At 61.6% G+C, this 12,696-nt stretch overlaps 2 protein-coding genes across 2 annotated transcripts in view; both read left to right on the forward strand.

The window, feature by feature from the left end:
- Nucleotides 1-12,696, forward strand: part of LOC140402993 (regulation of nuclear pre-mRNA domain-containing protein 2-like) — a 227,903-nt gene that overhangs the window by 105,239 nt on the left and 109,968 nt on the right.
- Nucleotides 1-12,696, forward strand: part of LOC140402989 (AP-4 complex accessory subunit RUSC1-like) — a 48,127-nt gene that overhangs the window by 18,219 nt on the left and 17,212 nt on the right. Inside the window, exons 4-6 of the mRNA XM_072490645.1 lie at nt 6,413-6,518; nt 6,629-6,675; nt 9,854-10,880. Coding sequence (XP_072346746.1) covers nt 6,413-6,518; nt 6,629-6,675; nt 9,854-10,880 — 1,180 coding nt within the window. The remainder of the gene's footprint in view (nt 1-6,412; nt 6,519-6,628; nt 6,676-9,853; nt 10,881-12,696) is intronic.

Raw genomic sequence — 12,696 nt, forward strand, 5'->3', positions numbered from 1 at the left:
CTCTCCCCTCTCCCCATGTCCCCCTCCCTCTCGCTCTCCCCATGTCCCTCTCTCTCTCCTCTCCCCATGTCCCTCTCTCTCTCTCTCCTCTCCCCATGTCCCCTTCCCTCTCTCTCTCCCCATGTCCCCCTCCCTCTCTCCCCATGGTATGTTGCCTCCCAGGTGCAAGGGTACGTGTTGTCTCGGATCGTGTTTTCCGGGTCCTTAAGGGGGAGGGGGAGCAGCCCCAAGTCGTGGTCCACATTGGCACTAACGACATAGGTAGGAAAGGGGACAAGGATGTCAGGCAGGCTTTCAGGGAGCTAGGATGGAAGCTCAGAACTAGAACAAACAGAGTTGTTATCTCTGGGTTGTTGCCCGTGCCACGTGATAGTGAGATGAGGAATAGGGAGAGAGAGCAATTAAACACGTGGCTACAGGGATGGTGCAGGTGGGAGGGATTCAGATTTCTGGATAACTGGGGCTCTTTCTGGGGAAGGTGGGACCTCTACAGACAGGATGGTCTACATCTGAACCTGAGGGGCACAAATATCCTGGGGGGGAGATTTGTTAGTGCTCTTTGGGGGCGTTTATACTAATGCAGCAGGGGCATGGGAACCTGGATTGTAGTTTTAGGGTAAGGGAGAATGAGAGTATAGAGGTCAGGAGCACAGATTTGACGTCGCAGGAGGGGGCCAGTGTTCAGGTAGGTGGTTTGAAGTGTGTCTACTTCAATGCCAGGAGTATACGAAATAAGGTAGGGGAACTGGCAGCATGGGTTGGTACCTGGGACTTCGATGTTGTGGCCATTTCGGAGACATGGATAGAGCAGGGACAGGAATGGATGCTGCAGGTTCCGGGGTTTAGGTGTTTTAGTAAGCTCAGAGAAGGAGGCAAAAGAGGGGGAGGTGTGGCGCTGCTAGTCAAGAGCAGTATTACGGTGGCGGAAGGGATGCTAGATGGGGACTCATCTTCCGAGGTAGTATGGGCTGAGGTTAGAAACAGGAAAGGAGAGGTCACCCTGTTGGGAGTTTTCTATAGGCCTCCAAATAGTTCGAGGGATGTAGAGGAAAGGATGGCGAGGATGATCCTGGATAAGAGCGAAAGTAACAGGGTAGTTATTATGGGAGACTTTAACTTTCCAAATGTTGACTGGAAAAGATATAGTTCGAGTACATTAGATGGGTCGTTTTTTGTACAGTGTGTGCAGGAGGGTTTCCTGACACAATATGTTGACAGGCCAACAAGAGCCGAGGCCACGTTGGATTTGGTTTTGGGTAATGAACCAGGCCAGGTGTTGGATTTGGAGGTAGGAGAGCACTTTGGGGACAGTGACCACAATTCGGTGACGTTTACGTTAATGATGGAAAGGGATAAGTATACACCGCAGGGCAAGAGTTATAGCTGGGGGAAGGGCAATTATGATGCCATTAGACGTGACTTGGGGGGGATAAGGTGGAGAAGTAGGCTGCAAGTGTTGGGCACACTGGATGAGTGGAGCTTGTTCAAGGATCAGCTACTGCGTGTTCTTGATAAGTATGTACCGGTCAGACAGGGAGGAAGGCGTCGAGCGAGGGAACCGTGGTTTACCAAAGAAGTGGAATCTCTTGTTAAGAGGAAGAAGGAGGCCTATGTGAAGATGAGGTGTGAAGTTTCAGTTGGGGCGATGGATAGTTACAAGGTAGCGAGGAACGATCTAAAGAGAGAGCTAAGACGAGCAAGGAGGGGACATGAGAAGTATTTGGCAGGTAGGATCAAGGAAAACCCAAAAGCTTTCTATAGGTATGTCAGGAATAAGCAAATGACTAGGGAAAGAGTAGGACCAGTCAAGGACAGGGATGGGAAGTTGTGCGTGGAGTCTGAAGAGATAGGAGAGATACTAAATGAATATTTTTCGTCAGTATTCACTCTGGAAAAAGATAATGTTGTGGAGGAGAATGCTGAGACCCAGGCTATTAGAATAGATGGCATTGAGGTACGTAGGGAAGAGGTGTTGGCAATTCTGGACAGGCTGAAAATAGATAAGTCCCCGGGGCCTGATGGGATTTATCCTAGGATTCTCTGGGAAGCCAGGGAAGAGATTGCTGGACCTTTGGCTTTGATTTTTATGTCATCATTGGCTACAGGAATAGTGCCAGAGGACTGGAGGATAGCAAATGTGGTCCCTTTGTTCAAAAAGGGGAGCAGAGACAACCCCGGCAACTATAGGCCGGTGAGCCTCACGTCTGTAGTGGGTAAAGTCTTGGAGGGGATTATAAGAGACAAGATTTACAATCATCTAGATAGGAATAATATGATCAGGGATAGTCAGCATGGCTTTGTGAAGGGTAGGTCGTGCCTCACAAACCTTATCGAGTTCTTTGAGAAGGTGACTGAACAGGTAGACGAGGGGAGAGCAGTTGATGTGGTGTATATGGATTTCAGTAAAGCGTTTGATAAGGTTCCCCACGGTAGGCTATTGCAGAAAATACGGAGGCTGGGGATTGAGGGAGATTTAGAGATGTGGATCAGAAATTGGCTAGTTGAAAGAAGACAGAGGGTGGTGGTTGATGGGAAATGTTCAGAATGGAGTTCAGTTACAAGTGGCGTACCACAAGGATCTGTTCTGGGGCCGTTGCTGTTTGTCATTTTTATCAATGACCTAGAGGAGGGCGCAGAAGGGTGGGTGAGTAGATTTGCAGACGGTGGTGTTGTCGACAGTGTGGAAGGATGTAGCAGGTTACAGAGGGATATAGATAAGCTGCAGAGCTGGGCTGAGAGGTGGCAAATGGAGTTTAATGTAGAGAAGTGTGAGGTGATTCACTTTGGAAGGAATAACAGGAATGCGGAATATTTGGCTAATGGTAAAGTTCTTGGAAGTGTGGATGAACAGAGGGATCTAGGTGTCCATGTACATAGATCCCTGAAAGTTGCCACCCAGGTTGATAGGGTTGTGAAGAAGGCCTATGGAGTGTTGGCCTTTATTGGTAGAGGGATTGAGTTCCGGAGTCAGGAGGTCATGTTGCAGCTGTACAAAACTCTGGTACGGCCGCATTTGGAGTATTGCGTACAGTTCTGGTCACCACATTATAGGAAGGACATGGAGGCTTTGGAGCGGGTGCAGAGGAGATTTACCAGGATGTTGCCTGGTATGGAGGGAAAATCTTATGAGGAAAGGCTGATGGACTTGAGGTTGTTTTCGTTGGAGAGAAGAAGGTTAAGAGGAGACTTAATAGAGGCATACAAAATGATCAGGGGGTTAGATAGGGTGGACAGTGAGAGCCTTCTCCCACGGATGGAAATGGCTGGCACGAGGGGACATAACTTTAAACTGAGGGGTAATAGATATAGGACAGAGGTCAGAGGTAGGTTCTTTACGCAAAGAGTAGTGAGGCCGTGGAATGCCCTACCTGCTACAGTAGTGAACTCGCCAACATTGAGGGCATTTAAAAGTTTATTGGATAAACATATGGATGATAATGGCATAGTGTAGGTTAGATGGGTTTTGTTTTGGTGCAACATCGTGGGCCGAAGGGCCTGTGCTGCGCTGTATTGTTCTATGTTCTATGTTCTATGTCCCTCTCTCTCTCCTCTCTGCATGTCCCCACTCTGTCCTCTCCCCATGTCCCTCTCTCTCTCCTCCCCATGTCCCCCTCCCTCCCTCTCTCCCCATGTCCCTTTCTCTCTCCTCTCCCCATGTCCCCCTTCCTCCCTCTCCCCATGTCCCTCTCTCTTTCTCTTCTCTCCCCATGTTCCCCCCTCTCTCTCTCCTCTCCCCATGTTCCCCCCTCTCACTCTCCCCATGTCCCCCTCCCTCTCTCTCCCCATGTCCCCTCTCCCTTCTGTCCCCATGTCCCTCCCTCTCTCTCTCCTCTCCATATGTCCCCCTCCCTCTCACTCTCCCCATGTCCCTCTCTCTCCTCTCCCCATGTCCCTCTCTCTCCTCTCCCCATGTCGCCCTCCCTCCCTCTCTACCCATGTCGCCCTCCCTCTCTCTCCCCATGTCCCCCTCTCCCTCTCTCTCCCCGTTCCTCTCTCTCCCCTCTCCCCATGTCCCACTCTCTCTCCTTTCCCCATGTCTCCCTCTCTCTCTCTTTTCCCCATGTCCCTCCCTCTCTCTCTCCTCCCCATGTCCACCTCCCTCCCTCTCTCCCCATGTCCCTCTCTCTCTCCTCTCCCCATGTCCTCCTCCCTCTCTCTCTCCCCATGTCCTCCTCCCTCTCTCTCTCCCCATGTCCTCCTCCCTCCCTCTCTCTCCCCATGTCCCTCTCTCTCTCCTCTCCCCATGTCCCCCCTCTCTCCTCTCCCCATGTCCCCCTCTCTCCTCTGCCCATGTCCCCCCTCTCTCCTCTCCCCATGTCCCCCTCTCTCTCCTCTCCCCATGTCCCCCTCTCTCTCCTCTCCCCATGTCCGCCTCCCTCCCTCTCTCCCCATGTCCCTCTCTCTCTCCTCTCCCCATGTTCCCCTCCCTCTCTCTCTCCGCATGTCCCTCTCTCTCTCCTCTCCCCATGTCCCTCTCTCTCCACTCCCCATGTCCCTCTCTCTCCTCTCCCCATGTCCGCCTCCCTCCCTCTCTCCCCATGTCCCTCTCTCTCTCCTCTCCCCATGTCCCCCTCCCTCTCTCTCTCCGCATGTCCCTCTCTCTCTCCTCTCCCCATGTCCCCCTCTCTCTCCTCGACCCATGTCTGCCTCCCTCCCTCTCTCCCCATGTCCCTTTCTCTCTCCTCTCCCCATGTCCCTCCCTCTCTCTCTCTCCCATGTCCCTCCCTCTCTCTCTCCCCATGTCCCCCTCCCTCTCTCTCTCCCCATGTCTGCCTCCCTCCCTCTCTCCCCATGTCCCTCTCTCTCCCCTCTCCCCTTGTCTCCCTCTCTCCAATGTCCCCTTCTCTCTCTCCTCTCCGATGTCCCTCTTCCTCTCCTCTCCCCATGTCCCCCTCTCTCACCTCTCCCCACACTCCCCCCTCTCTACTCCTACCCCCTCTCTCTCTCTACCTCCCTCTCTCTCTCTAACCCCTCTGCCTCTACTCCCGCAATCCCCTCGCTCTCTGTCCCTCTCTCTCTGTCCCCTCTCCATCTCTCTCTCTCCCCCCCTCTCTCTACCCCCTCTCTCTCCCCCTCTCTCGCTTTCACTCTCTCTCTCCCCCCCTCTCTCTCTCTCTCTCTCTGCCCCCCCTCTCTCTCTCTGTCCCTCTCTCTCTCTCCCCCTCCCCCCTCCCCCTCTCTCTCCCCCTCCCCCTCCCCCTCTCCTCCCCCCTCCCCTCCCCCTCCTCCCCCCCTCCCCCCTACCCTCCCCTCCCCCCTACCCTCCCCTCCCCCCTCCCCCTCCCCCTCTCTCTCCCTCTCTCTCTCCCTCCCCCCCTCCCCCTCTCTCTCTCCCCTCTCTCTCTCCCCCCTCTCCCCCCTCCCCCTCTCTCTCCCCCCTCCCCCTCCCCCCTCCCCCTCCCCCCTCCCCCTCCCCCCTCCCCCTCCCCCTCTCCCCCCTCCCCATCCCCTCCCCCTCCCCATCCCCTCCCCCCCCTCCCCCCTCCCCACCCCCCCTCCCCCCTCCCTCCCCCCTCCCCCTCCGCCCTCTCCCCTCCCCCTCCCTCCATCCCCCTTCCCCTCCCCCTCCCCCCTCTCTCTCCCCCCTCTCTCTCCCTCCCTCCCCCCCTCCCCCCTCTCTCTCTCCCCCCTCTCTCTCCCCCCTTCCCCCTCTCCCCCTCCTCCCCCTCTCTCTCTCCCCCCCTCCCCCCTCCCCCCTCCCCCTCCCCCTCTCCCCCTCCTCCCCTCCCCCCTCCCCCTCCCCCTCTCCCCCTCCTCCCCTCCCCCCTCCCCCCTCTCTCTATCCCCTCTCTCTCTATCCCCCCTCTCTCTCTATCCCCCCTTTCTCTCTATCCCCCTCTCTCTCTCTATCCCCCCTCTCTCTCTCTATCCCCCCTCTCTCTCTCTCTATCCACCCCTCTCTCTCTCTATCCCCCCTCTCTCTCTCTCTGCCCCCCTCTCTCTCTCTCTGCCCCCCTCTCTCTCTCTCTGCCCGTCTCGCTCCCCCCCTCTCTCCCCCCCTCTCTCACCCCCCCCTCTCTCTCTCTCTCTCTCCCCCTCTCTCTCTTTCACCCCCCTCTCTTTCCCCCCCTCTCTCTTTCCCCCCCTCTCTCTCTCTCTCTCTCTCCCCCCCTCCTACTCTCCCCTCTCTCTCTCCCCTCTCTCTCTCCCCCGCTCTCCCTCTGTCTCTCTCTCTCTCTCTCCCCCTCTCTTTCTCCCCCTCTCTCTTTCTCCACCCCCCCTCTCTCTTTCCCCCCCTCTCTCTTTCCCCCTCTCTCTCTCTCTCTCTCCCCCCTCTCTCCCTTTCCCCTCTCCGTCTCTGTCTCCCTCTCTCTCTCTCTCCACCTCCCTCTCTCCCGCTCCTGCAGTGTTCCCTTGGCGATGGGGGTGTTGTGGATGTGTTTCGGGCTCTGACTGTCGCTCTGTCCCCCAGGTCCCTCTGTAAACTCTCTGAAAGCTCTTTATTACCGTCTGGAGCAGATCCCCCAACTGAACAGCTCTCGGGAAAAGTTCAACGCTTTTATCTTCAGCCTTTTGAAGTAAGTGATTCAGGCCTGGGGTCCTGCTCTTTATTGTGACTGTATCTCCCTCTATCTCTCCCAATGATGGTTTACACACTCCCTCTCTCCTCCCTCTCCTCTTTCTGCAGCTTGAAACTCCTGGATTTCTGGATCTCAGCTCTCCGGGACAACGGGGGTGAGTGGCAACCGTGACATACTGCCCCGGATTCAGCACAGCCCCCGTCCCCCCCCCCTCCCCGTCCCCCCTGCCCGTCCCCTCCCCCCTCCCCGTCCCCCCTCCCCGTCCCCTCCCCCCCTCCCCGTCCCCCCTGCCCGTCCACTCCCCCCCACACTCCCCATCCTGACACCCCCTCCCTGTCCCCTCCCCGTCCCCTCCCCCCCCTCCCCGTCCCCCCTGCCCGTCCCCTCCCCCCCACACTCCCCATCCCGACACCCCCTCCCGTCCCCCCCCCTCCCCCCCTCCCCCCCTCCCCGTCCCCTCCCCTCCCCGTCCCCCTCCCCCATCCCCTCACCCCCTCCCCGTCCCCCCCTCCCCCTCCCCACTCCCCATCCCCTCCCCATCGCCTCCCCCCCTCCCCATCCCTCCCCGTCCCCTCCCCATCGCCTCCCCCCCTCCCCATCCCTCCCCGTCCCCTCCCCACCTCATCCCCTCCCCCCTCCCCTCCACACTCCCCATCCCGACACCCACTCCCCATCGTGACACCCCCTCCCCCCTCCCCGTCCCCTCATCCCCTCCCCGGCCCCTCCCCCCCCGTCCCCTCACCCCCTCCCCCCGTCCCCTCACCCCCTCCCCATCCCCTCCCCCCCTCCCCATCCCCTCCCCCCCATCCCCATCCCCTCCCCCCTCCCCATCCCCCCCATCCCCTCCCCATCCCCTCCCCATCCCCTCCCGCCCTCCCCATCCCCTCTCCCCTCCCCCTCCCCATCCCCCCCTCCCCATCCCCTCCCCCCCATCCCCTCCCCCCCTCCCCATCCCCTCCCCCCTCCCCATCCCCTCCCCATCCCCTGCCCCCCTCCCCATCCCCTCCCCCCTCCCCATCCCCCCATCCCCTCCCCATCCCCTCCCGCCCTCCCCATCCCCTCTCCCTCTCCCCTCCCCCCTCCCCATCCCTCCCTCCCCATCCCCTCCCCATCCCCTCCCCCCTCCCCATCCCCTCCCCCCCCTCCCCCCCACCCCATCCCCTCCCCCCCCATCCCCTCCCCCCCATCCCCTCCCCCCCTCCCCCTCCCCCTCCCCTTCCCCCTCCCCTTCCCCCCCTCCCCATCCCCTCCCCCCCTCCCCATCCCCTCCCCATCCCCTCCCCCCTCCCCATCCCCTCCCCCCCTCTCCAGCCCCTCCCCCCTCCCCGTCCCCTCCCCGACCCCTCCCCGTCCCCTCCCCCCCGTCCCCTCACCCCCTCCCCGTCCCGACAACCCCTCCCCTCCGCTCTCCCTCCCTCACTCTCTCCCCATCTTCCCATCTTTCCCCCTCTCCCTCCCCCTCTCCCTCCCCCCTCTCCCTCCCCCCTCTCCCTCCCCCCTCTCCCTCCCCTCTCCCTCCCCCCTCTCTCTCCCTCCCCCCTCTCCCTCCCCCCTCTCCCTCCCCCCTCTCACTCCCCCCTCTCACTCCCCCTCTCCCTCCCCCCTCTCCCTCCCCCCTCTCTCTCCCTCCCCCCTCTCCCAACCCCCCCTCTCCCTCCCCCCCCTCTCCCTCCCCCTCTCCCTCCCCCCTCTCCCTCCCCCCTCTCTCTCCCTCCCCCCCTCTCCCTCCCCCTCTCCCTCCCCCCTCTCCCTCCCCCCCTCTCCCTCCCCCCTCTCCCTCCCCCTCTCTCTCCCTCCCCCCCTCTCCATCCCCCCCTCTCACTCCCCCCTCTCCCTCCCCCCTCCCTCCCCCCCTCTCCCTCCCCCTCTCACTCACCCCCTCTCCCTCCCCCCTCTCCCTCCCCCTCTCTCTCCCTCCCCCCCTCTCCATCCCCCCCTCTCACTCCCCCCCTCTCCCTCCCCCCCTCTCCATCCCCCCCTCTCACTCCCCCCCTCTCCCTCCCCCTCTCCCTCCCCCTCTCCCTCCCCCCCTCCCTCCCCCCTCTCCCTCCCCCCTCTCCCTCCCCCTCTCTCCCTCCCCCCTCTCCATCCCCCCCTCTCACTCCCCCCCTCTCCCTCCCCCTCTCCCTCCCCCCCTCTCACTCCCCCCCTCTCCCTCCCCCCCTCTCCCTCCCCCCTCTCCCTCCCCCCCTCTCACTCCCCCCTCTCACTCCCCCCTCTCACTCCCCCCCTCTCACTCTCCCCATCTCCCTCTATCCACAGTGGTGCCCAGTGGTCACGGAAGCTTCAAACCTTCCGGTGGATTCTGTCGCTCTCTCTCAAACTACTTTCACCAAGTGCTGTGTACCTGAACAATATAATTCACCGAATGTCCATGTGGGGGAGGCGGGCTGGGTTGGCAAAGTTATCGTCTCCTAACCACCTCAACTGGGCTAACGTGTTCCTCATCTCTCTCTCTGTCTCTCTCCCTCTCTCTGTCTCTCTGTCTCTCTCTCTGTCTCTCTCCCTCTCTCTGTCTCTCTCTCTCTCTGTCGCTCTCTCTCTCTCTCTGTCTCTGTCTCTCTCTCTCTGTCTCTGTCTCTCTCTCTCTGTCTCTCTCTGTCTCTCCCTCTCTCTGTCGCTCTCTCTGTCGCTTTCTCTCTCTCTCTGTCTCTGTCTCTCTCTCTCTGTCTCTCCCTCTCTCTGTCTCTCCCTCTCTCTGTCGCTCTCTCTCTCTCTCTCTGTCTCTCTCTCTGTCTCTCTCTCTCTCTCTCTCTGTCTCTCTCTGTCTCTCTGTGTCTCTCTCTCTCTGTATCTCTGTATCTCTCTCTCTCTGTCTCTCTCTCTCTGTCTCTCTCTCTCTCTCTCTGTCTCTCTGTCTGTCTCTCTGTCTGTCTCTCTCTGTATCTCTCTATCTCTCTCTGTATCTCTCTCTGTCTGTCTCTCTCTGTATCTCTCTCTGTCTGTCTCTCTCTGTATCTCTCTCTCTCTCTCTCTGTATCTCTGTGTCTGTCTCTCTCTGTCTCTCTCTGTATCTCTCTCTCTGTACCTCTCTCTCTGTCTCTCTCTGTGTCTGTCTCTCTCTGTCGCTCTCTCTCTGTCGCTCTCTCTCCTTCTCTCTCTGTCGCTCTCCCTCTCTCTCTCTCTCCTTCTCTCTCTGTCTCTCTCTCCCTCTCTCTCTCTCTCTCTCTCCTTCTCTCTCTGTCTCTCTCTCTCTCTGTCTCTCTCTCTCTGTCGCTCTCCCTCTGTCACTCTCTCTCTCTCTCTCTCTCTCTCTGTTGTCTCTCTCTCTCTGTTGTCTCTCTCTCTCTCTGTTGTCTCTCTCCCTCTCTCTCTCTCGCTCTCTCCTACAGAGATTCGGAGAACACACTACTCGGCAATGGCGTTCCTCTCGCTGTCTCACAGTTGCTGCCGTGTCCTATTTGAAGAGCTCCTGTTGCTGCTCCAGCCCCTCTCGGTCTTCACCTTCCACCTGGATCCCCTCTTTGGACATTGGCACCAGCGCCTGGCAGAGGAGGGTGGCTTGGGGAGTGATGCCCCGCTCCAGGGGCTGGCTCAGAAGGAGTGGCAGCGCCCAGGTGGGCCGGCGGGGGGGGCGAGGGACGGAGAGCCCACCGAGGCTGCCGGAGGACGTCCGGGGAGCCCGGGTGAAGCAGGCTACACTCTCCACCAAAGCTTGGATCAGGTGGTGCAGTGGGGGGACAGGCTGGCCCGCAGCCTGGGGGCGCTGGCCAAGTCCCTCGCCTCGCCCCAGCAGGAGCCCCCGGCAGACGCCGCCCGCAGCCCCCGGGGGCTGGGGACCGAGGAGGCGGGGGCTTCAGGGCTGAAGAGGGAGCTGAGCTGGTGGACCCAGCTGAGCCACAGTTCCCAGGTCTACCTGGCCTCCTCCCAGGACACCTCCCGCTTCGCCAAGTGGACCAAGCCGAAGGCAGCGGGATGCACGGCCAACTCCCTCGGGGACCCGAGCGAGCACGAGACCGCGGCGGTCGCGCGGGGCTCGACGGGAGGAGCAACGGGGCAGCAACGGGCGGGGGACCCGGAGCCCGGGCTGCGGGACACACAGCGTCGAGGGTTCAGCAGCGTCTGCCCACGTCCCACTGGCAGGATGCTTCAGAAAGACTCGAGACAGGCCCCCGGCGGGCAAGGCGGCCCTGATAAACAGCAAGATCCCACGCTGGGCGGCGCAGTCCCGGCTGCGGGGTCGCAAGGGGCAGGGCCCCCTGTGGGTTCAGCCAACACCAGGCCCACGTCCTTGGCGAGGGAGCTGGACGGACCGGCAGACAGGCTGTGGCTGGGGAGGCTGTTCGGAGGCAGAGTGCCGAGTGTTTACACACCCAGCGAGGAGACGCCAAGGACGGCCCAGGACACACACCGAGGCCGGTAATCAGGCAACGCTCTGCTCACACTCGCCGTCCTCGCTCGCCGTCCACACGCCGTTCACACTCCCTGTCCTCGCTCGCTGTCCACACTCGCCGTCCACACTCGCCGTCCACGCTCGCCGTCCACACGCCGTTCACACTCCCTGTCCTCGCTCGCTGTCCACACTCGCCGTCCACACTCGCCGTCCACACTCGCCGTCCTCGCTCGCCGTCCACACTCGCCGTCCTTGCTCACCGTCCACACTCCCACACTCACCGTCCTCGCTCACCGTCCACACTCCCACACTCGCTGTCCACGCTCGCCGTCCACACTCGCCGTCCACACTCGCCGTCCACACTCGCCGTCCTCGCTCACCGTCCACACTCCCACACTCGCCGTCCACACTCGCCGTCCACACTCGCCGTCCTCGCTCGCCGTCCACACTCGCCGTCCACGCTCGCCGTCCACGCTCGCCGTCCTCGCTCGCCGTCCACACTCCCTGTCCTCGCTCGCCGTCCACGCTCGCCGTCCACACTCGCCGTCCTCGCTCGCCGTCCACACTCGCCGTCCTTGCTCACCGTCCACACTCCCACACTCACCGTCCTCGCTCACCGTCCACACTCCCACACTCGCTGTCCACGCTCGCCGTCCACACTCGCCGTCCACACTCGCCGTCCTCGCTCGCCGTCCACACTCGCCGTCCACACTCGCCGTCCACACTCCCTGTCCTCGCTCGCCGTCCACGCTCGCCGTCCACACTCCCTGTCCTCGCTCGCCGTCCTCGCTCGCCGTCCACACTCGCCGTCCACACTCGCCGTCCTCGCTCACCGTCCACACTCGCCGTCCACACTCGCCGTCCTCGCTCGCCGTCCACACTCGCCGTCCACACTCGCCGTCCACACTCCCTGTCCTCGCTCGCCGTCCACGCTCGCCGTCCACACTCCCTGTCCTCGCTCGCCGTCCTCGCTCGCCGTCCACACTCGCCGTCCACACTCCCTGTCCTCGCTCACCGTCCACACTCCCACACTCACCGTCCTCGCTCACCGTCCACACTCGCTGTCCACGCTCGCCGTCCACACTCGCCGTCCTCGCTCACCGTCCACACTCGCCGTCCACACTCCCACACTCACCGTCCTCGCTCACCGTCCACACTCCCACACTCGCTGTCCACGCTCGCCGTCCACACTCGCCGTCCACGCTCGCCGTCCACACTCCCACACTCGCCGTCCTCGCTCACCGTCCACACTCCCACACTCGCCGTCCTCGCTCACCGTCCACACTCCCACACTCGCCGTCCACACTCGCCGTCCACACTCGCCGTCCTCGCTCACCGTCCACACTCCCACACTCGCCGTCCACACTCGCCGTCCTCGCTCACCGTCCACACTCGCCGTCCACACTCCCACACTCACCGTCCTCGCTCACCGTCCACACTCCCACACTCGCTGTCCACGCTCGCCGTCCACACTCGCCGTCCACGCTCGCCGTCCACACTCCCACACTCGCCGTCCTTGCTCACCGTCCACACTCCCACACTCGCCGTCCACGCTCGCCGTCCACACTCCCACACTCGCCGTCCTCGCTCACCGTCCACACTCGCCGTCCACACTCCCACACTCGCCGTCCTCGCTCACCGTCCACACTCCCACACTCGCCGTCCACGCTCGCCGTCCACACTCCCACACTCGCCGTCCACGCTCACCGTCCACACTCCCACACTCGCCGTCCACGCTCGCCGTCCACACTCCCACACTCGCCGTCCACGCTCGCCGTCCACACTCCCACACTCGCCGTCCACGCTCACCGTCCACACTCCCACACTCGCCGTCCTCGCTCA

Source organism: Scyliorhinus torazame, chromosome 26, assembly GCF_047496885.1.
Source record: "Scyliorhinus torazame isolate Kashiwa2021f chromosome 26, sScyTor2.1, whole genome shotgun sequence".
Classification (NCBI taxonomy): domain Eukaryota; kingdom Metazoa; phylum Chordata; class Chondrichthyes; order Carcharhiniformes; family Scyliorhinidae; genus Scyliorhinus; species Scyliorhinus torazame.